The sequence below is a fragment of the Schistocerca serialis genome, chromosome 7 (assembly GCF_023864345.2).
Source record: "Schistocerca serialis cubense isolate TAMUIC-IGC-003099 chromosome 7, iqSchSeri2.2, whole genome shotgun sequence".
NCBI classification, from domain to species: Eukaryota; Metazoa; Arthropoda; class Insecta; order Orthoptera; family Acrididae; genus Schistocerca; species Schistocerca serialis.
The window spans coordinates 310601161-310624472 of record NC_064644.1 but is presented as its reverse complement, the minus strand read 5'-3'; the positions used below and the strand labels follow the sequence as shown (position 1 = coordinate 310624472).

At 40.0% G+C, this 23312-nt stretch overlaps 1 protein-coding gene across 1 annotated transcript in view; it reads left to right on the top strand.

Moving 5' to 3' along the window:
- Positions 1–23312, top strand: part of LOC126413037 (A disintegrin and metalloproteinase with thrombospondin motifs 7-like) — a 427824-nt gene that overhangs the window by 130077 nt on the left and 274435 nt on the right. The window contains exon 10 of the mRNA XM_050082931.1: positions 6799–6897. Coding sequence (XP_049938888.1) covers positions 6799–6897 — 99 coding nt within the window. The remainder of the gene's footprint in view (positions 1–6798; positions 6898–23312) is intronic.

The following is a 23312-nucleotide window of genomic DNA, read 5'->3' as shown; positions in this document are numbered from 1 at the left end:
GCTTGGTTTTGTTTTAGCTGTGAGTGTTCCTTCACGTTTCCACTTCACAGACACAACACCAGTAGTCGACTTAGAAGCTTTAGAAGCGTTGAGATGCGCTTGATGGATTTGTTACTCAGGTGCCATCCAATGGTTAGTCCATCATCGAAGTCACAGAACTCTGCTGACCTGATGGTTATTCTGCTTCTCTACTGACAACGCCATGCTCCCCTTCCCCTTTTATACTGACGGGTTCGCGTCTCGTGACATCTACTGGTACTAGTGACCAAATAGTGTATATATACAATGGAAACAAGAGACAGTAAAGTTGAAATAAATTATTACGTGCAGGCAGTGTAAGAATCGTACAGAATGTTTCTCAAAGACTCATCACATCTCACAAGACACTATCTTCTACATGAATAAAGATAGAAACGTGAGGTAAATTTTAACTTATAAATAAGAGTATAAAATTTATACTTTCAAAAGAACCATCACATTTTAGAATTGTAAATGTTTTACATTCTTGCACATGCGGTTACTTTTTTACACTTACATTTAGGATCAAAGTTTTCATTTGCTCCGTTGGCCTAGAAGCGAGATGGTGATAAGATGGCAACAAAAGACGTTTGTCTTCTCCATTTCTACAGTTGAAATTCTGTTACAATTGTGCGGTGTGATTGTCGTCGAAATTACGGCACTGCAACTCCTACACTTCAAAGGTTCGCCGATGGCACAAGTATTGCACAGTTTGCTTTCAGGGTCACCTGATCTTCTTCTTTTCTGTTTTTGGTATTTATGAGACTTCGTCTATATACTTCCCCTCGCCCGCAGCTCGTGGTCTAGAGGCTAGCGTTCCTGCCTCTGGATCACGGAGTCCCGGGTTCGATTCCCGGCCGAGTTCGGGGTTTCATCTGCCCGGGGACTGGGTGTTTGTGTTGTCTTCATCATTTCATCATCATCATTCGTGGCAGTGGCTAGATCGGACTGTGTAAAAACTAGGACTTTTTACGGGAGCTGATGACCGCGCAATTGAGCGCCCCACAAACCAAACATCATATTATTTACTTCCCCTCACAGTAACGCAATATAGCAACGGCAGTGAGTGCAGCCACTAGAGACATGCTCGCAAAAGTATAAGGCTCTCATATGGATGTATGTCGTGCGTCCAGTGGACGGCACATTTAAAATTTCTGAAAGGTAAATAATAACTTTGCTTGTAAATGGAACATCAAAAGGTACCCCATGGTTCTTTTGAGAATAAAAACCTTATACTCATGCGCATAAGTTAAAATTTGCCATAAGATTCTATCTTCGGTCTTGTGTTATGTATACCAGAGGAGAGTGTTTTACCTAGACGATAGTGTACCTAGACACACTCGATGTTTTTGGTCGGTACGACAATCTAGTGATTGATACCAAAATCACAAGAAGGAATGCATAGTACAGACCGCGATAAGCAGTTTCCGCCATTTCATATAGTTTTTATTGTTGTTAAACATGTGGTTGTGTTTGGCGTAGCATTTGTAAATATTTAACGTTCTTTACGTTTTGGTGCTGTGTGATATATAAAGCTATTTGGAATATGTTGTTAACAGTTAAGGTACAATCTCTTGTGGTGAGTAAAATGCTATAATATTTTAGAACTATTTATATAACGTGTGGAGAGTTAAACCATACTTCGTCGGTCGTGCGCTATGTGAACTGAAAGCTTTGGGTTGAGGCAGTCACGTAGATGGAATATTTCTTAATTTCCGAAAAGCATTTGACTTAGTGCCACATCTATGGTCATTATCAAAAGTACGGACGTACGTGGTATCAAGTAGCATACAGATGAAAAAGTAACTCCGTGTGTGCCCCAGCGAAGCGTGTTGGGACCATTGCTGTTCACGTTGTATATTAACGACTTTGCAGTCAACGTTAATAGTAACTTCAGAATTTTTGTATTTGATCCGGTCATCTGTAAATAAGCACTGTCTGGAAAAAGCTGCATAGATATTCAATCAGATCTTAATACGATTTCAAAGTGGTGAAGAGATTGGCAAATTGCTTTAAATGTACAAAAATGCAAATTGTGCACTTCACAAAACTAAAAAACGCAGTATCTTATGACCATGATGTCAATGAGTCACGGTTGGGGTCGGTAAACTCATAGAAATACTTAGCTATAACGCTTTGTAGGGATATGAAATGGAATGGTCACATAGGCTTAGTGGTAGATAAAGCAGTTAGTAGATTTTGGTTTGTTGATAGAAGACTAGGTGCAATAAGACTACACAGGAGACTGTTTACAAATCACTCGTGCAACTTATCCTGGAATATTGCTAAAGTATGTAGGACACGTACCAAATAGGGCTAACAGGCGTTATTAAATGTTGTAATTGATGCTGTGCTGGTGTCTCACATCTAACAGGTGGCCAACACCTAACTGGTGTCATGCAGATCTTATGGAATTTGCGTATTCAAGGAGACTGTAGGTATCTGAAATGTTGGGGTAATAGTAGCATCTTTGATCTCAATGGGTAGCAAACAACTCGGTGTTTACTTGCGTATAAATTTTATTGAAGAAACGCCGATGCTTGGCAATAGCTTCGTGGAGGAAACCAAAATTATGTGTAGATGATGATTTAAAAATAGGATAACCACTGAATTCCAGCTAAAGCACTGAAGTCTGGATATACCGCAGCTAGAATGGAACATATAAGACTCGTAGTAATGTAAAACTTTCGGGTCTCTAGCCGAGTGACTTTGTGGAAAATGCGCGAAATTGGGAAAAGTATTAAGTGTAACTTGTAACTGTGATCCAAAACTAACGTACCATGCTGCCTTAAACAAGACTATGTTGGAAGTGATATCGAACGTAACTAACTTTAATACTTCAGTGTCTGGTGGAAGCTCTTTATTAATCTGTCCATAAACGTTCGGTCTTTAAATAACAAAGTTGATGACATTTATATTCTCTTGGAAGGAAAGAAATGTGATTTAGGTGTCAACAAACACTGGCTAAGTGAGAAGCAACTAAAGTTGTTCGTTTCACGTAATTCAGTCTAATTACTGGCTACTGCAGACAAGACCGACATTTTGGTGGTGCTTCAATTTATGTTAATAATAGGTGAGATCTACAATGTAATGTACTAGATATTAATGATATTTGTCAAAGAAAGGTTTTTGAGGCTACTGCTATAATACTGCCTTCTCCAAAACTCATAATAAAATATGTGCAGATACTGCTCATAATCCCATCCAGGCCATGTTGTAATTTATCCCTCTTGCTCACATGCCCCATTTTCCTTTATTTCAGATACTATAATTTCTCTCGTTGTGTTAAAAAAAATTTACTTTGTATAATCACGGCTGCTTCCTTCACGTGCTTAATGTCACTATTATATCTTATATGTTTATGTTGTAAGACCTGTTAAAGATAAGATTATTTTCTTGGAATATGCCACCAGAGTTTATTGTTCAGTTGGTTTCTTCCATATACAACTGTTGTAATTTGTCTGTAGTTTATTAGTTAATGGGTCACATATTTTATCTTATTTGAATAATCTTACATCGCATTTACACTGAAATAATCGCTCTTGTTTTATTCCTAATTCTAACATTAACATTTTTGATTTCTAGAAATGGAGATACTCTGTATATGCAGTAGTTTAAAATCTTTGATCCAACAAAATTTCACTGCACCACATACTTATCTTTGTACCTGATGATGGCGTAACAGCTGAAAACCGGTTCGTCTAACAAATAATAAATATTGTTGAATGTTACACCAGTACTGTTTGTGTTTCATTAATAATGTATAAAGCAGTCTATGAAGAACCGACGGAGCAGTCAGTTAGTACTAGGAATAGTGACTTGTTTATTGGGTAAACTTAGAACTTGTGTTAGTGATAACATTTTACTTACTTGATATCATGCCTTCTTCAATACACCCTTAACGTATGGAGTATTGATGTGGGGTAACTCACCAAGAGCAAAGAAAATCTTTATTTGGCATAAATGGCCATCAGGCGTATCTTAGGAATTTCTGATACCAGGGCTTCTTGCAGAATGCATTTTGAAAATCTGAAAATATTGACCATCTCATCATTATTTATATTCAATTGTTTGTTGCACATCAAAGAAAATCAACCAAATGTACCATAAGAAAATCAGTTCACCTACATGTTACACGGCAGAAAGAAAACATAGACACGCCTGCAACTTGCCACTGGAAGAGAATTAACAGCAATCAATATTTAGTTTTTTAGCTCATTGCCTTCACAAGTATATAACGTTCCATTATCTGTTTTTAAAAATGTTCCAATTATGTGGCTAAAAGATAAAGCTTTTTACACACTAGAAAAGTTTCGTACATGCTGTACTGACTCTCTTATCCGTGAAAATGTTACAGTACTGTAGTTATGATTTGCAAGTATTTTAACCAATATACTGCAGTTATTACTCTTTGTATAAAATGTCCATGTATTTTCTATGTATTTGTTTTTATATATTGTATTTAACGTATTTCTGTATGACGACATCAGCTGTATTGTAAAATGTTTAAAGATGAAATAAAATGTTTTATTTTATTTGAACGTGACTTTCATCGTGAAGATGATGGAAGTGACACTCGTGTCCAAACGTCGCGCCATTTCGACGAACTCACTCCACTGGAAATCCGAGAGTTCAGCTCACCGAGAAAGGGAAAGAGATCATATAAGAATGGTGACGTGCACAAATACCCGAGGACGATTAGGAGCATTGTCAACCACAGCCGTGAGACGATCTGCTTCCTTACAGAGAACGACCTTTACTAAAGGCATTTGGCGAGAATGCAGCTACCACAGTAAGGCGCGTGTAAGTGCACGGAATATGGAATCTCAGATAACGTTGTTGTCAGAAGCTCACCGCAGTAATACCTTCGACATCTCAAATACGAAACAAAAAGACAGGTATGAAGATAATTTAGTGAATCTAACAGTATGTACAATGTTCCGTTGAATAGTGTGACTCTGCTGTGTTATAGTTTTCACAGTGCTTGTCTCGTTCGCTGCCTCAAGCGGAGACAGTGTCCACGAAAGCGACAGGGGCAATTTTAGGGGATCTGGGTACCTTACCTACTCTTGTACCGATGCCGTCTACACGTTATGCCATATACACAATGTCATAATGAAATACTTGGAGCTGTGCCGTTGTAATTAAAGTACAATGTAAGTTATACACGTAATAATTCAAGCAGAAATAGTAACATAGAGGTAAGAGAAATCAACATAAGCCGACGTAGATCCGAATATCTATAGGTCCGAAACCTAATTGGTAGGTACCCAACACCGTTGTACTTAACTATAAATTATAAATGTAGTAATTAATTCAAATAGGATTAGTAACGTAGATGCATAGATCCGTGAATTTCTGGAGCCGAAATAAAACTGGTAGCAATCCTAACAGACTGCAGATATAAATTTGAAGACCACCTGACAAGTACAAGACTCGATGCTTATTCCTAGGCCGCTACTGAAACGATGGCTTACTTATATACAGCATGGGCAGCGTCTTTTTTCTTCATTGCTTTTTATTTCCGTCATTTCATTTGTCCAATAAGTTATTTTAAGACGTATTCAAATGTTTACATTTTTGCATTTATATTTTATTTTATGCGTTTTCAGTTAGCTGTATAGATCAATTCTTTGTGTCTTGATCAAGTAGTATTTATAACTTAGCACAAACCAATAATTTAATCGTAATTTCTGTTTGGCCATTTATTGTATTCCAGAGAGCTGTCCGCCAAATAAATATTACAACAATAAATAAATTGAATAGTGTATCGAACAAATTGTCAAATTTTTGTTGCTAATGGGTAACACAGACAACAATAAATAAGGCACTATTATAGTGTGAGTTTCCACGTTTACGCGTCACAGCCTCGTACTTTGCATTCTTCAGTCTTTCTTAAGTCTCCTTGCTCTAGAGTTGAAGACCCTCTCAACAATTTTGTTTTAGCTGCTAACGAGTTAGCAACGAACTAAGTAGCAGGCAACTGAAACACAATTTCGCGAAGCAATTTTTGCCACTGGGAATGATTGTCTATGGGTGTTAAGAGAAAAATCCCCAGTCTGGGGAGGAGACTTTCCATATTGTTCTACTGAATTCAGGTGACTGTGAGAAAACTAACCGCGAGGACGCTTTCCTTTTTGGTAGATCTGTATTGATTTGAGAGAAGAACAGATATGAGTCATGTTTCACTACTTGATGACAGTCTTCAAGAAGTCGAAATCAATGTTTCTCACTTTCACCAAGTCTAAACAGAAATTGTGGATGTCTCAGTGCAATTGTGCACCAATCACTGTGTGAAAGTCCCTGTGTATCAAGAACCAATGTAACGGATTTCTTCACCATAAAGCTAAATTCAAACATGTGAAGCTAGACGGAAAAAAAATATCGTTGTACGCATCCATGGAAACTCCGTGCCGGCAGTTGGTTCTTTCGTCACGACACCGTTCCATAACATAGTCCTGTTATTTATATTTCCTGGAGTAGGCTTGTATATCCTTTGTCTTGCTCCTTATATCACTGATCTAGTGTCATAAGTCTTGTTTCTGCGGATGGAGACGGGAATGATAGTACAATGATATCTTGCGGATTTTAAAGTGTCAGAGCGTAAACAGAGGGACTGAGAGATGCATTGAGGTTGGTGGTTATTATGATGTTAAGGTGATGGGGCTTTCTCGCAGAACTTACCGCGTGCCCTACTCATACAAAAGCAGATTAAATTTTATGTAGTGCTGTCTCAGGGCAACCTTTATTTGTCTCTTATTCAAGCTGTTACTATTGCAGGAATCGCACTGCAAGCGGTTGATGTGCAAGAAAGGAAACAGTAGCTGCGTATCTGATGGAAGTCCTGCTGCAGATGGCACCAAGTGTGGGGAGAATAAGGTTAGTACAGGGGAGGTCAGCTCCTCTTTAACCTCACATTGCCTTTCTTTCATACTGTGATGAAACCGAAAAGTTTTGCTGTCTAAGGAAGTAGGGTTAGGTACAAAAGATAGTTGTCTTAAAAGAAGTTATATGCAGAAATCACACGTCTCCACATAAACAGTTTATAATACCGATCTGAAATGATCTAATTAAATTTGAGGGGCTATGAAAAAATCACACTTTTTATTTGTGCTGTGTGAATAGTATGGCTGTGCAGGTAAGTGGACAGTCTGTACTGTTGAAAGAGTTCTGATGATGTCAGCATGTGCTGTTGCCAGATTTTTCCCCTTCTCCCTCCTCTCAACTATCTGACATCATAGGCCAATTGCCCGCTGTAATGGCGGGAAATTAAAAAAATGGTGGGAAATTCAAAATAGTTTAATTGTGCTGCAAAGTTTTGCCCTGACCCTCTGACGTCACAACTCAGACCCCAATTGTTTTAAATGTAAATTGGAGGGAAATTCAAATAAAATGGCACTTATTATATCGGTGGGAAATCGAAGTAGTTCACTTGTGACAAGTACACAGTCCAAGATGGTGGACCTGAGGATATGAGGGCAGCTTGTATAGTTTCCGTACGAACGCTTAAAAATGTGTGCATCGGGAAGGAATACAGTGTCATAATAATGTTGTCCAGTGAGTATACCGTGTTCAAAGCTTTGGAGGTTAGTATGCCCACGCAACATTATCCCTCCCCATAACATAACACCTGCATCACGAAACGGTAATGTTCATCACTGTCCCACCTCTCGCCTTATGAGGGTACATCCAGCATTGCCGAACATAATAGTTTTAATGGTCCAGGTGTGATGTGGAGAGGCGTAATATTGCATGGGCTTACTGGCCTCCAAATCTCAGAACGCAGTACTTGTACCTGTCGTCGTTACTGTGACAACCTACACCCATCCCCATGTGCGTCTCTTCAGGCGTGTATTCGATCGTGACTTCATTTTTTATGGATGAAAATGCACATCACATCGAATAGCGCTGGTGGAATAGCTCTTGGAACGAGAGGATATTCAGTGAATGGACTTGCCTGCCCGTTTCCACCACGTAAATCACATCGAGCACATGTGGGGCGCATTGGGGACAGGTATTTCAGCACATCGACATGTGCGAACGACCATTCAATCGTTGTCAACCGCGATGGTGGAGGAATGGAACCCGCTACCACAAGAACATCATACCAGCTTTGTGGCCAGCATGGGAACACCTTCCGCAGCGTGCTTTGTTATACGTGGTGATCACACAACTTATTATGAACCATGTCCCTTCGTTTGTAATGTCGAAGGGACCATCATGAGTCGCGGTGGGTTCAGCGTAATTATTGTCTTTGAATAAAAGTGTCATTTCTGTTCGTCTTACTTCGTATGTCTCAGTTTTCTTCTGTATTTTGCTGTACTGTACACTGCTGTAGCAGTTATTTCTATCTGGTCCATGTTTCATCGAACTCAGTTTCTTGGTAGTGACGCGTCATGTGAAAGTTCTTGTAGTCCTAAAGTTTTACACAACTGCGACGTAATAGTTCCGACGATATTCTAGTAAAACACAGTTTCATTAAAAACAAAGTGAAGGCAGATAATAATAATCTCACATACTGAATACGAATACAGGGTGTTTCAGAAGTGATGGTCAATAGTCAGGGCCATGACAGCAATGATCATTCGAAACAAAACAGTCGAGTATACATGAGCTGTAAAATGCATACCTTAAGAGCTATGAGCAATTCTTGATTTTCGATACTGTGAAACAAATCTATTCTACTGCAAGCTCTTTGCATTCCATATTTTGGGAAGTGGTAGTATGGACCAAAACAAGAAAAACATGTCCAGTAAACATCTGCTCTAAAATGCATACCTTTAAAGTCATGAGCACTTGTTCATTAGAAGAGTTGTATTTCAAAGTAGTGATGATGAACAAGTGCTCATAGCTCTTAAGGTATGCGTTTTAGAGCACATATTTACTGGACATTTTTTTCTTGTTTTGATCCGTGCTACCATTTCCCAAAATATGGGAAGCAAAGAGATTGCAGCAGAAGAGATTTGTTTCACAGTATAGAAGACCAAGAATTGCTGAAAGTTCTTAAGGTATGCGTTTTAGATCCCATGTTTACTTGGCTTTTTGTTTCAAATGATCATTCCTGTCATATACCTGAATATTGACCATCACTTTTGAAACATCCTGTATAACAAATTAATGTTTCATTGTACTATGCCACAATAATGGAAGTTTTGATTGATTGTCGTAATGCCATCGTCACCTTGTAATATGGATGAAGAAGTGGTCTAACGTGAACTTGCAAGAAATATCACATAGTTTTCCGCATCACCTAGTTATAAAAACTGCACTTGAACTTCCACCAGAATTTATTTTATACGAGCTCGGTCGGTGTTTTTTTTTTGTGTTTGTTGTTTGTCATAAAAGTAGTGTCGAAGACAGTAGCTTCATTGACTTATGGTAACACCTTAAACATGCAAATATCTATTCTGTCACTTTTCCTCCTACGCCAGATAGGTCTAGAATCATTGAGTTGGAAAAGTGATGTATTTAGGCAAAAATTGTTCTTTTGACTCATTCATAATAAGTAAGCTAAAACAATTGTATCTAAGACTGCTGTATTTCTCTACCTTTAATACACAAAAGCAATTTAAACTGAAAGAAAAATAAACAGTACAATGACGTTTAACTGTAAATTTCACAAAGATGGCACTGCCTTCGATTCCCCACGCTTATTAAAAACACAGAAACGTAAATTAATCTCTGCTTAAATTATCATCAGTTAGGAAATTATAATATTGAAATGTATTTAAAAAGTAATATGAAATGCGTAATCGTTTTTAATTTCACATTCCACCAATTTTTAGAATTTCTTTTCTTGCGTAAGTGGTCGTCACAAACATAGTCTTCTACAGTACATGCAGCATGATTCCAAGCAGAACACGCAGCAGGTGTGTGACACAGTTCTTTGTCTTTACCCACTCCTCCACACATACATCATAACTCATCAGGCTCTTTGCTAGGTGTCTATAGTGATTCTAATGCGTCAGTAAACTAGTTATTGTAATAATCGTTATCGTCTTCTTAAATGTTAGAAATATCCTCTACCTCCAATCACTCTGATGCTTCTTCCTTATTCTGGTTTTCTTTTTTCTTTTTTTTTTCTTTCCTGGCTCTTCAGTAAAGCACCCACGCACGGCTTTCCTATTCTTGTTTCTCAACCTAATCTTCACTTTCTTTTCATTTCTTATTTTCTTCTTTATTTCAGCTTCTTTTCCACGAGGTTGTGCCCTTTTCTCGTTCAAAGCACAGTTATCGCAATTACAAACTGACAGGATAGAGTTCTGTTATTCACTGAAGTACTAAAGAAATTGCTACACCTGCCTAATATCGTGCAGGGCCCCGCGAGCGCGCAGAAGTGCCGCAATACGGCGTGAAATGGGCTCGACTAATGTCTGGAGTAGTGCTGGAGGGAACTCACACCGTGAATCATGCACGGCTGTCCATAAATCCGTAAGAGTACGAGGGGGTGAAGATCTCTTCTGAACAACGTCCCAGATATTCTCAATAATGTTCATGCCTGAGGAGTTTGGTGGCCAGTGGAAGTGTTTCAACTCAGAAGAATGTTCCTGGAGCCACACTGTAGCAATTCTGAACGTGTGGGGTGTCGCATTGACCTACTGGAATTTCCCAAGTCCGTCGGAATGCACAATAGACATGAATGGATGCAGGTGATCAGACAGGATGCTTACGTACATGTCACCTATCAGAGTCGTATCTATACGTATCAGGGATCCCACATCACTCCAAATACACACGCCACACACCATTACAGAGTCTCACCAGGTTGAACCGTCCCCTGCTGATATGCAGGGTTCATAGATTCATGAGATTATCTCCATACCGGTACATGTGCATCCGCTCGATACAATTTGAAACGAGACTCGTCCGACTAGGCAACATGTTTCCAGTCATCAACAGTCCAATGTCGGTGTTGACGGGCCCTGGCGAGGCATAAAGCTTTGTGTCATGCAGTCATCAACGGTACACAAGTGCGCCTTCGGCTACGAAAGCCCATATCGATGATGTTTCGATGAATGGTTCGCACTCTGACACTTGTTGATGGTCCAGCACCGAAACCTGCAGCAATTTGCGGAAGTGTTGCACTTCCGTCACGTTGAAAGATGCTCTTCTGTCGTCGTTGGTCCCGTTCTTGCAGTAGCTTTTTCCGGGCGCAGCGATGTCGGAGATTTTATGTTTCACCGGTTTCCTGATATTCACGGTACACTCGTGAAATGGTCGTACGGGAAGGTCTCCACTTCACTACGTCGGCGATGCTGTGTCGCAACGCTCGTGCGCCGACTATAGCACCACGTTCAAACTCACTTTAATCTTGGTAACCTGCCATTGTCGCGGCAGTAACCGAAAGAACAACTGCTCCAGAAACTTGTTGTCTTATTTAGGCGTTGCCGACCGCAGCACCGTATTTTGCCTGTTTACATATCTCTGTACTTGAAAACGCATGACTATACTAGTTTCTTTGGCGCTTCAGTGTATAATTCAGTGATATTTCCTTTCACAATGAGTCAGAACTTTTTCTTAGATCGTTTTTTTCTGTAGGGTATCAACACTCCAAGGAACCTTCACCACAATCAGCAAACATCACATGTAAGGAATAATGTATTTTTACATGTGACGAGGCGAAATTATTAATGGCGCTATTTAGTCCTAATGAATATCATTGTGACAGCGGCTGGGTTCTGTTTTTACTTTCTTATAAGAATTCACTTGTATATGTAAGCGAAAAACAAAAACACAAATTCTAGCACGCTGCCGATAAAAATAATTAGTCTTCGTGTTAGATGTTGTTTGGTTCGTGGGTCGCTCAACTGCGCGGTTATCAGCGCCTGTACAAATTCCCAACTTTTGCTCAGTCGAATCTCGCCACTTTCATGAATGATGATGAAATGATTAGGACAACACAAACACCCAGTCATATCGAGGCAGGTGAAAATCCCTGACCCCGCCGGGAATCCAACCCGGGACCCCGTGCTCGGGAAGCGAGAACGCGACCGCGAGACCACGCTTCATGGTAGAGATACAGATGCAATGCGTTCACAGCTTTCTTTAGGCCAAGTTTAAAATATACTACCTTGAGTTAAGTGTATGGACCGTATCTACAGCTTCAAGGAAACAGTGATGACTAGGCGTCCATTGAAATTTTAGAAGTGAAGTTTCAGGATTCTATAGTTAAAAGAGAGGATAATGAAGCGGGACGAAAAATGCGAGCTTGCAGTTTAGAAAAAAACCGAATATACGGACATTCGTAAGTCAGAAATCATTTGACCCTATCGTCCCAACGATGACAAGCCCGTGAGATCCGGAGAACAGAGTACAATTGAAGATAGGTGAGTTATGAAAAGGGTAGTTAAATGGCGATTACAACCTTGTTCTTACTCATAGGAGTCAAGCGTCTGCCAAATCTCTCTGGACGCATCGTGGTTTAGCAACGAATAATGTTGGAGAGGCAAAGGTTGTTGCAGTTTCGGTTCAGAAGAAAACGGGCAAATGAAGATAGGCAAAGGTTAGTGGTGATTTGAGCGTCTGTGAAAAGATCTATACGTGAAGTATTCAACTACTATCGTCATACCCTAGCACAAGATCTGGCCGAGCACCCGAGAAAATTCTGGTCCTATGTAAAATCACTAATCTGGACTAAGACTTCAATCCAGTCATACGTTGATCAGTCTGGTGTAGCAGTTGAAGATAGATAAACGAAAGCAGAAGTTTTAAATTTCGCGTGCAACAAATCATTCACGCAGGAGAATCATACAAACATAACGTCATTTGATCATCGTACAGAGTCCCATTTGGACGACATAGTAAAAGGCATCCCTGGCGTAGAGAAACGACTGGAAGAGTTGAAAACAAGTAAGTTGCCAGGTCCGTAATGGATCCCAGTTCAGTTTTAGAAAGAATACACTACGCCTCTCTCCCCTTACTTAGCTTGCATTTATCGCGAATCTCTCGCCCAGCGCAAAGTCTCAGGCGACTGCAAAAAAACCCAGGTAACTCCTGTATGCAAGGGGCGTAAAAAAACACCCCGATAAATTACAGACCAGGATCCTTAACATTGTTTTGCTGCAGAATTCTAGAGCGTATTCTGAGTTCGAATACAATAAATTTCCTAGAAACCGGAAAAGCTTATGTCCACGGATCAACACGGCTGTAGAAACCATCGTTCGTGTGAAACTCAGCTTGCCCTTTTCTTACGTGATATACCGCTAACTGCGAATAAAGGGAAACAGACAGATTCCATGTTTCTAGATTTCCGACGAGCATTTAACACGGTATCCCACTGCAGACTGTTAAAGAAGGTACGAGCATACGGAATAGATCCCCAGATATGTGAGTGGCTCGAAGATATCGTAAGTAACAGAATTCAGTATGTTGTCCTTGATGGGGAGTGTTCATCCGCGACAAGGGTGTCGTCAGGAATGCCCCAGGGAAGTGTGATAGGAGCGCTGTTATTTTCTATATTAATGATTTGGCAGACAGTGTGGGCAGAAGTCTGTGGTAGTTTGCTGATGATGCTGTGGTGTGGGGTAACGTGTCGAAATTTAGTGACTTAGACAAAATTTCTACTTGGTGTGATGAATGGCAGCTAGCTCTAAATGTAGAAAAATTGAAGTTAATGCGGATGAATAGGAAAAACAAGCACGGATACAGAATTACGTCGTTAAAATATTTGGACGTAACGTTACAAATGGATACGAAATGGATCGAGCATGTGAGACTGTGGTAGGGAAGGCGAATGATCGACTACGGTTTGTTGGGAGAATTTTAGGAAAGTGCGATCCATCAGTAAAGGAGGCCGCATATAGGACGCTAGTACGAGCTGCTCTTGATTATTGCTGAAGTGTTTGGGATCTGCACCACGTCAGATTAAAGAAAGACCTCGAAGCAATTCAAAGGGGCGCTGCCAGATTTGTTGCCGGTAGGTTGGAACAACACACAAGTTTGGGAACTCAAATGGTGGGAATATCTGAAGGGGAAGCACCGTTTTTTTCGTGGAACACCAGAGAGGAAGTTTAGAGAAGCGGGAATTGAATGTGAGTGCAAAACGATGCTACTACCGTACATTTCGCGTGATGACCACGAAGATGAGCTATGAGAAACTAGGGCTCATACGGAGGAACACAGAAAGCTGTTTTTCCCTCGCTCTATCTACGAGTGGAACATAGAGGAAATGGGCGGTAGTGCTACAGGGGACTCTCCGCCATGCTTGCAGAGTATGTATTTAGATATAGATATAAAAGGATGGTATGCTGCTGATAGTTGTGCAAGTGCTTTGTTGGTAGATATGATGCATCAAACCAGTCTCAGGAATGAAGACCACAACAAAAACAACAACATGATTTCCAAAATGAAGCAATTCTGATGATGGTTGGATAAGACGAGTAGACTTTCACTATATACAATGTGTGTTCCAAAAATTCCAGCCTTAAAACTGAACCTTCGTGCGTATTCGGATGGCGCATCCGTGGCTATGAAGGTGAAAGAAGAATGCATCAACTTCAGAGACAGGCTTTCTATGCAACAGAGGGAAATGAGCGAATCCGAACGACGCATGACTGGGTAGACAATTAAGTTTTCGGACTCAAGCAGAGAGATTTCGTAAGAATTACATGTGTTCAGATCTACTGTTAGCAATCTTCGGAAAGTCAAGCAAGGAAAAACGTGTAGCCTGGTCAACAGTTCCTCCTGTAAGAAGTGGCACCCAGGAAGTGAGATTCCAAGCCGCGTAGCATCGCAAGCATTGTACTCGATACTGCATATAAGAGGGAATGAGAGCGAGAGAGAGAGAGAGACAGAGAGAGAGAGAGAGACAAGGCAGATCCGAGAAGCGCTGTACCGCCATACTAAAAATGGAAAGTGCTCAAATCAGACTTGATAATGGAAATTTATTGCGTACTAATTATTTACGTTTACTCAAGCACAGTTAATAAACAAATATTTTGCGCAGGAATCGGGAGAAAAGACCACTGGTCAAAGTGACAGCTATAGCGCATAAATTTCCGAAATCGCTATTTTCAGCCAGATTTGTCTCCACGTTATCTTCCACACAAAGTACCTTGTCCTGTATATGGTACAGGCACCGAACTCAAACGAGTGCGAACTTGTACTCCTATTCAAACTTTGAATATCCATTCGATATCAATTCATGTTTTAGCAGAACAGATAGTTTACTAGTGCGTTATATATATTCCCCTGGTGCCAGTCTTTCGAGTTGACGCCTCTTCCGCGACTTGTGTGTCGATGGGGATGAAAAGATGATGATAAGGACAACACAGCACCCAGTCCCTGAGCGGAGAAAATCTCCGACCCAGCCGGGAATCGAACCCGGGCCATTAGGTATGACATTCCGTCGCGCTGCCCATTCAGCTACCAGGGCCGGACAAGAAAGAAATAAAAGATGTAGAGAGAGAAAAGAGGAAACAGATTAATATATGCCCACTTTTTGCAGTTGCAAGAGTAAGTGCTTCAGAAGAAACATTGCATCTTTCCCTTCTCTACAACCGTCATTGAAATCCACTGTTTAAATTATCGCGAAATAGGGAAGATAGTGCCACAGACATGATACGTGAATTGGAGTGGCAATCATTAAAAAAAAGGCGTTTTTCGTAGCGACGGGATCTTCTCATGAAATTTAAAACACCAGTTTTCTCCTCCGATTGCGAAAACATTCTGTTGGCACCCACCTACATAGGGAGAAATGATGATCACGATAAAGTAAGAGAAATCAGGGCTCGCACAGAGAAATTTAAGTGCTCGTTTTTCCCGCGCGCCGTTCGGGAGTGGAACGGTAGAGAGACAGCATGAAGGTGGTTCATTGAACCCTCTGCCAGGCACTTTGTGAATAGCACAGTAATCACGTAGATGTAGATGTAGACTTTCAATACTGTCCCCTTCCAGACTCATTTTTCTCATTTGTCCTTGTTGCAGTCTTCACAAACAGATTTTATAGTAAGTTACTATCTCCATCTCTTGTATTTATTTAATCCATTACAATCTGTTTCAAGTACTTTACAAACGTTTATTCTTAAGCTTTTCTGTATTGCGAACGCGGAACGAGTTAATACAGCATTTTGGGATTAGTATCCTAGAAGTGTTTCAAGCAACTGATATGTGTGGTTGTTGTGCGGTCTTCTGTTGCCTGTGGATGAAATCGAAGAGCTTGACGCGCCATACGGTTGTCGCCCTGTTGCTTTCAGTCCTGCAGACGAGATCTCCGTTATGCAAGCTGTTTTGCTGTCAAGAGACATGGTTGTATGGTGGCACTGCCTTTATTGGTTGTAAAGTTAATAACAGTTCAGTAGAACACAGCTTAACCACGTCCGGTTTACTGTAGGCAGTGCTCACTCTCCACTCCAAACAGTATTTAATTGTCAAATTTAATATTCGCTCACGCAACAACTGTCTGTAGATCACTTGAATATGTAACCTGAAAAGAGTAAAAACATTACCTGTAATCGTCAGTCATTTCTGGACTATTAGCTCCATCGGCTAAAAAACACTCCCTGTAGTGGAGTAATTCATAGTTAGGTGTACCTTTCGAGAAGTAAGGAAAAGTTAGTTTTGATAAAATTACAGTATATTGAGTATTTTCTAACTTCATGTCGTAAGTAGACTCTTCCAAAACACACAAAGAAGCAACATCTGGCACGTCCCAGTGTTGAAAATCTAATAGTGTTCCAATATTCAACTCTGTTTAATTGAAATAATTATTGGCCGGTTAGTTCAGAGGGCCCCCACGAAAAACGAATGCTGGTAGGACAATAAAACTTTGTGGAAAAATTTTTGAGAACATGCGAAAGAGAAATAAAGCACACACCATTGAAGGAAACACATTTTAACTTCCACACGAGAGGATTCATATCTAGTGATCTTGGTGGTTAAGCAGTTTGGAACGATCGGCCAATGATTCGTTTTTCTACAAATGTGCTACGAAGCAACCGAGCGACCTCACGATCAGTATGAGATGTAGCTCCGCCGTGCATCATAATAGTTGAGTACAAAGCTCCTCTCTCCCGTAGAACAGGGATCACATGTTGGTAAAGCAGATCACAGTAACGTGTGCGTTCACGCTGCATGTCCTTGGAGACTGTGTTCCTCAAAGAAAAAAAAGTCTTGAACTGTGCCGTGAAACCACAGAACACAGCGACGCGTTCACTATGTAGGGTAATGTAGTGAATTTTCGTTGGCGGCGATGATCCCCAAAATGCGACAACTGCGAGTGTTCACTGCCCCAGTGAGTGTAAAGTGTGCTTCATTACTCCCCAAAATGTTTGAAAGCTACATGTTGTCAACTTCAACCCTTGCAAGAAACGTAAGAGCAAAGTCTACTCAAATGTCTGCGTCACGTGGCAAAATTTAGTGAGTAATGGGAAACTTATTTGGATACCACCTCATAACTGACTTGTAATGGAACACTCAATTTTCTCAGTGCGAGACCTATACTAGTGGCTAAGAAAGGTTCTCTTACTTCATACAAAAGCCTCACTAGCTTTCCTAATTAGGAACCTATGTTAATACCAAATTATTTATAGCAGAGGAAGGTTTTCTTGATACGATGAAGATATTATTGTTCTCTTTTCAAATAAACAAGAAAGCTACAGTTTTTCAAATGGTTCTGTTGCAGACTTTCACTTCCTAAAGTGCTCATTCAAATCTGCCTGTATCTTAAACTGTTAGAATTATTAGACTGGTGATTAAGTTCGTAGCGTTTTTCCGTAAGTTTAATAACCACAACAGGTACACATAACAGAGACTTTAGTCATCAATAGCATTCTCCTTCATATTTACAACAGCCTGCCAAAGCTGGGGTAACTTTTCGATTCCGCGACTGTAGAAATCATGGTTTTGAGACGAAGAACTCATCGGGACATGTTCGGAGCGCATTTTCATCGGAAAAGGAAGTTCCGTGAGAGGGCAGGAAAGATGAAAATCTGAGGGCGCAAGGTCAGGTGAATAAGGTGCACGCGAAATGACTTCCCAATCCAACTCCTGCATAGCTTTTTTTTGTCAGTGTAGCAGAATGCGGGCAGGAGTTATCGTGATGTAGTCTCACTTCGCGCAGTCTTCCAGATCGTTGTTCTGGGATTTCGTCTGCAAGATATTCAGTTGTTGACAATAAATGTCAACAGTGATAGTCACAACTCGGGGAAGAAATTCGTAGCACACCACACCGTTGCTGTTACACCAGATGCATAACATTGTCTTTTGAGGACGCGCGTAGGTATTCGTACGGTGAGCTGCTCCACGTTTGGGCTCAACCATTCCTGTCTTTTCCGTACGTTAGCATAATTACAAAAAAAAAGAAAAGTTCAAATGGCTCTGAGCATTATGGGACTTAACATCTGAGGTCATCAGTCCCCTCGAACTTGGAACTACTTAAACCTAACTAACCTAAGGACATCACACGCATACATGGCCGAGGCAGGATTCGAACCTGCGACCGTAGCGGTCGCGCGGCTGCAGACTGTAGCGCCTAGAACCGTTCGACCACACTGGCCAGCGCCAACGAGCATGCAGAGATGCGCATACAGCCACCCACAGATTTTTGTGACTTTCACTGAGAGCATGCGGTACCTATTTTTGAACCTTCCTCATTGCATGAAAATGTCGCATTGTGATGGAATGATTACAGTTCATCCCATTTGCCATTTCTCGATTACACTGGCGTGGGTCATTGTGGATTAATGCATTTAAAGGATCTTCATCAAACCCTGAAGGTCTTCCTGAACTCTGAGAGTCACTAATGCAAAAACGATCCTCCTTAAAATGAGAAAACCATTTTCTTCCCAAGCTTTGTCCAAAGGCATTATCCTCATACAAGTGGAAAATGTTTCTGGCTGCCTCCGCTGCTGTCTACTGTCACCCTCCTACTGAACTTTAACACGAGAATATGTCGGAAATGTTCAGATTTCTCCGCTTGGGACTCCATTTTCTAGTGTCCATAACTCCACTCACCGTCTCCACATGGCAAAATAACAATACGTAAACTCAAATAGCAACAATGGCTTCAGATAAAAAGTGACAATCCATAAATAAAAATAGCAACCGGAATACCAACATGTAAACAAAATCGCTACGAACCTATGCAAAAACCTAATACAAGCTTGAAAACTGGCTCTGCATTACTATCGTTTATAGTACACTGAGCAAGATGTGAATCAAACCAAGGAGAAATTTCGAAAGCAAATTAAAGTTCAGGGGGAAGGAACAAAGATGTTAAAATTTACGCTGACTTTATAATTTGTTAGAGACAGAAGAGGACTTGAAAGAGCAGTCTTCTGAGGAGGTTGTGTGATAAACAAAAACCTAAGTAATACAAGGGTAATATAATGATACGGATTAGACCAGGCGATGCTAAGGAGACTCAATTAGAAAATGGGACTCTTAAAGTAGCACATGAGGTTTGTTTGCTATTTGAGCAACAAAATAGCTGATAATGGCAGAAACAGAGAGGAAGCAAATTGCACAGCGGCTGTTGCACGAAAAGCATTTCTGAAAAAATGATGAATTTGCTTACATCTAACGTAAATTTAAAAGTCAGAAAGTCTTTTCTCGAGGTAGTTGTCTGGAGTGTAGCCTTGTGGCGGAGAAGCATTTCAGACAAGAAGAGTTTAGGAGTTTTGAAATGTGATGTTACAAGAGAATGCCAAAGATTAGGTGGGTAGATTGAATTGGTGAAAAACTTCGTTTCTGGTACAGCTTGGCCAGAAGAAGGGATTGGCTGACAGCACATATCCAGAAGCATGGAGGAATGGACTATTTTGTAATGGAAGAAAGTATGTGGCGGGGGGTGAAAATCGTAAAAGGAGATCAATGCTCGAATACAGCAAGCAAGTTGAAATGGATATAAATTGCGGTAGTGTTGCAAAGCTGAAGAGATTTGCACAGAATAGACTAGAATAGAGACCTGCACCAAACCAGTCTTCGGACTGAAGTCCACGACAACAATAACACACGGTGCTGACATTTCTAATCTATGCGTTAAGCAAAAATTATTGGAAATCTGTATTTTTTTTAATCGGAAATACACACTTAGATATATAACTTGTAAAATAGATAAAGTGGTTAAACATACTTTTCAGGATGATGTTTTACTGCTCAACTTCACAAACTATTAAAATTTAGGTTTGTAGCGTCTGTAACGTGGCACAGTTCACAATTATGAAAAAACTCGATTTTCTCTTAAATATTAACTGTGTTGGCTTGGAACTCTGGATACTTTAAATTTGTATTCACCTAAACATGTACATTATTTTTGTATGCTTGGTGATTCAGCTGCCTGTACTTACGGATTTTATACAACCTGCAACACCTTCAACTACCGCGGGTAAGATTTTCAGATTCTCTCGCTCATAACACTCAGACTATTAGTACTACAGAAGAAATAATAAGGATCTTTATGCAGGAAATTTAATGTAGTTGAATTTTGTGCGGAGATACGTTTTCGCTAGAGGCCATATTTTCCGAATTATTCAAGAAAAACGTACAAAATGACCTTCAAACGCGTTTTCCTTGAATAACTCGCAAACTGTGATCTCCAGCTATACGTAACCCAGTACAAAATTTAACTACAATAAATTTCTTACAAAAAGATCCTGTTCACTTTTCTGTAGGACTAATAGTTTACATGTAGCAAGCTAGAGAATATAAAAGTCCCGCCTGTGGTTTTTCAAGGCATCGAGGTTTACATTAAACCCAGCAGTAGGGGCAACTGACTGATCCTGTATACAGGCTGTAACTGGTAGTTGTAAGTGCAGGTATTTGTACTGGTGACTGAGGACGGCGTACTGAACAACATTACATCAGTATATACATCATTTTCAGGCTAATAACTATAGCTATTACATGTCGTATGCTTTTAGGGTGGTTACTACCACGAAGCATGCGTGGCACGAGCAACCCAAAGTGCTTAATTTTCCTGAACAACAGATTGGGTGCTGAAGTGTGGACGCGAGAACGCAAAACGGAGAGTCTAGACCGACAGGCATAATCCACATAATAGTGCAGTTACGACCATGCAGAAAACATCAGGTCGTAAAGTTTGTGTCATGGCCGGCCGGGTGTGGGCGAGCGGTTGTAGGCGCTACAGTCAGGAACTGCGCTGCTGCTACGGTCGCAGGTTCGAATCCTGCCTCAGGCATGGATGTGTGTGATGTCCTTAGGTTAGTTATGTTTAAGTAGTTCTAAGTTCTAGAGGACTGATGACCTCAGAAGTTAAGTCCCATAATGCTCAGAGCCATTAGAACCATTTTGTGTCATGTTTGTGGGAAGACTGTTTGGTGCAGAGAAAAACAACCAGAGCACTGATGAGTTAAGGTACCACATATAGAAATATCTGCACTTGTACCCGTTTCACCCTGTATATTATGACGAGACAAGGTTCATGCGAGCAGGACTTTACAATGCTTTGATCAGAATTATTGACTTTTAAAGGCTACAAAGTGAAACGAACCCTAATGGTAATTCTATATAAATTTACATATTAAACTATGAACTTCACATACTTAGTTTCACAGGGAGATTCCGTGATGCTGTTACCTTTTATTGAAAAAGGGTTACGAAATATCCCAAAATATCAGCACTTCGTTCAAGACAAATGGATTATCATAAAATATTGACAAAATTCAGTACTTCCATTTCAGTACTTTTCACAGGAATCCGCAAACCAGTAAAAATTCTCTACTCAAACAACGAAATACAAGAGGACAGTGTTCAGTTTTGGGACCTACCGATATACCATAATTTTCTTTGGAAAACACACATCCCAGAATTAATTAAGCGCATAAGTTCAGCCTCATTCACAATACGTTTGATTACTGCAATAGATGGTTTAGAAGAGCTAAAACTAATAAACTAATTTCTTCAGCATATTTCCATCCACGTGTTAGTTAGGGGATCATTTTTTGAGGAAACTCAATTTACAGGGACACTATTTTGAGTGTACAGATGTGTTTTAAGTATAGTTACATCTAGTGTTGGTTCTAGAACATCCTGTAGAGGCTTCTCAAGAAACTTGGTATTTTTGGCAAGTGTCTCGCAATGCATATATTCACTTGTGTCCTTTATCGTTATCAATATTTGTCTTTCCTAAAAAAGTTGTAGAGAATGAACATAATGTCTCAGATCGAAATCACCTCTGTAAAAACTTCAGGATCCTAACATTAGTGTTGAAACGTGTATGTGTATGAGTACATATGCATTCAGAAAGTACGAGAGCGTATTAAATATCTGACAGGTAATGTACTGGAGTTATGACTGAATTCAAGAACTTGCTATTGGACTATTCCTTCTACTGCGTTAAAGAATATGTTCACAGAAGCCCTTAATTTCAATGTTTTACGTTGTATTGTGATTAATGTGAGCACTGTAATACAATAATGTTCATAATGTTGAGTCATTTTATTGTATCGCACTTAAATGAAATAGTCATACATGACTTCTCTGCACATACCAGAGACTCATTTCCACAGCACCGATAGAATACAACTAACGTAATATAAATGTACTGTAATATTTCTAAGTGTCAATAATATTCCAGATCTGGTTCGGTTCGTTTGGAGCTTATTATCGACTTTATTAGGACTAATCAGTATCGAAAAAGTAGCGGCACCTCTTCCTTTTAGTAGAGGTTCTCAGAATCCCTACTGTCCTGCATTTAGGCTTTTTGGAATCGGGCTACTATCAGTTCCCTTCCCATACAAGCGGAACTAATATGGTATTCGTCTGTAATGTCTGTGAAATCAACGAGACGTTTCTCCTCATTTCAGCATCATTCTTATTTGCTTACTCTGCTCTCTCTTCCGTCCTTTTCTGGATGGCTTTCTTCTCATTGATATACTAATAATTTTTATGATCTGTAATGCAGTTTTGGGTTCTGGTCCTTTATTATAAAACTGTTAGTAAAATAAGGAAAGAAAGACTATTAATGTAGTGTGGCTTGTAATAATAGTAAAGTAATGAAAGTAATCATAATAACAGTAATAATAACTGTGCATGTGGATTGCAATATCCCCTAAGTTGCACGACGTATGTAAAAACAGCAACAAATAATTAAAATAAGTAACTAAATAATCGTACCTGCATTAGATTTGTCTTATGTTTTCTGTGGTTACGATTCGTGCGACTGTTATTCCCTTAGAGAAGTTATCGTTAAATTCCAGTCTTTGTTCTATGATTGAGCTTCTCCTGGCAAAGAAAGCTACGCCAGCACACAGCTTTCAAGAATGAAATGTCGCTCCACTTCCAACAATGTTCATGTCGATGCCACATCAGTGAAGATGACATGCTACCCTTCAGTA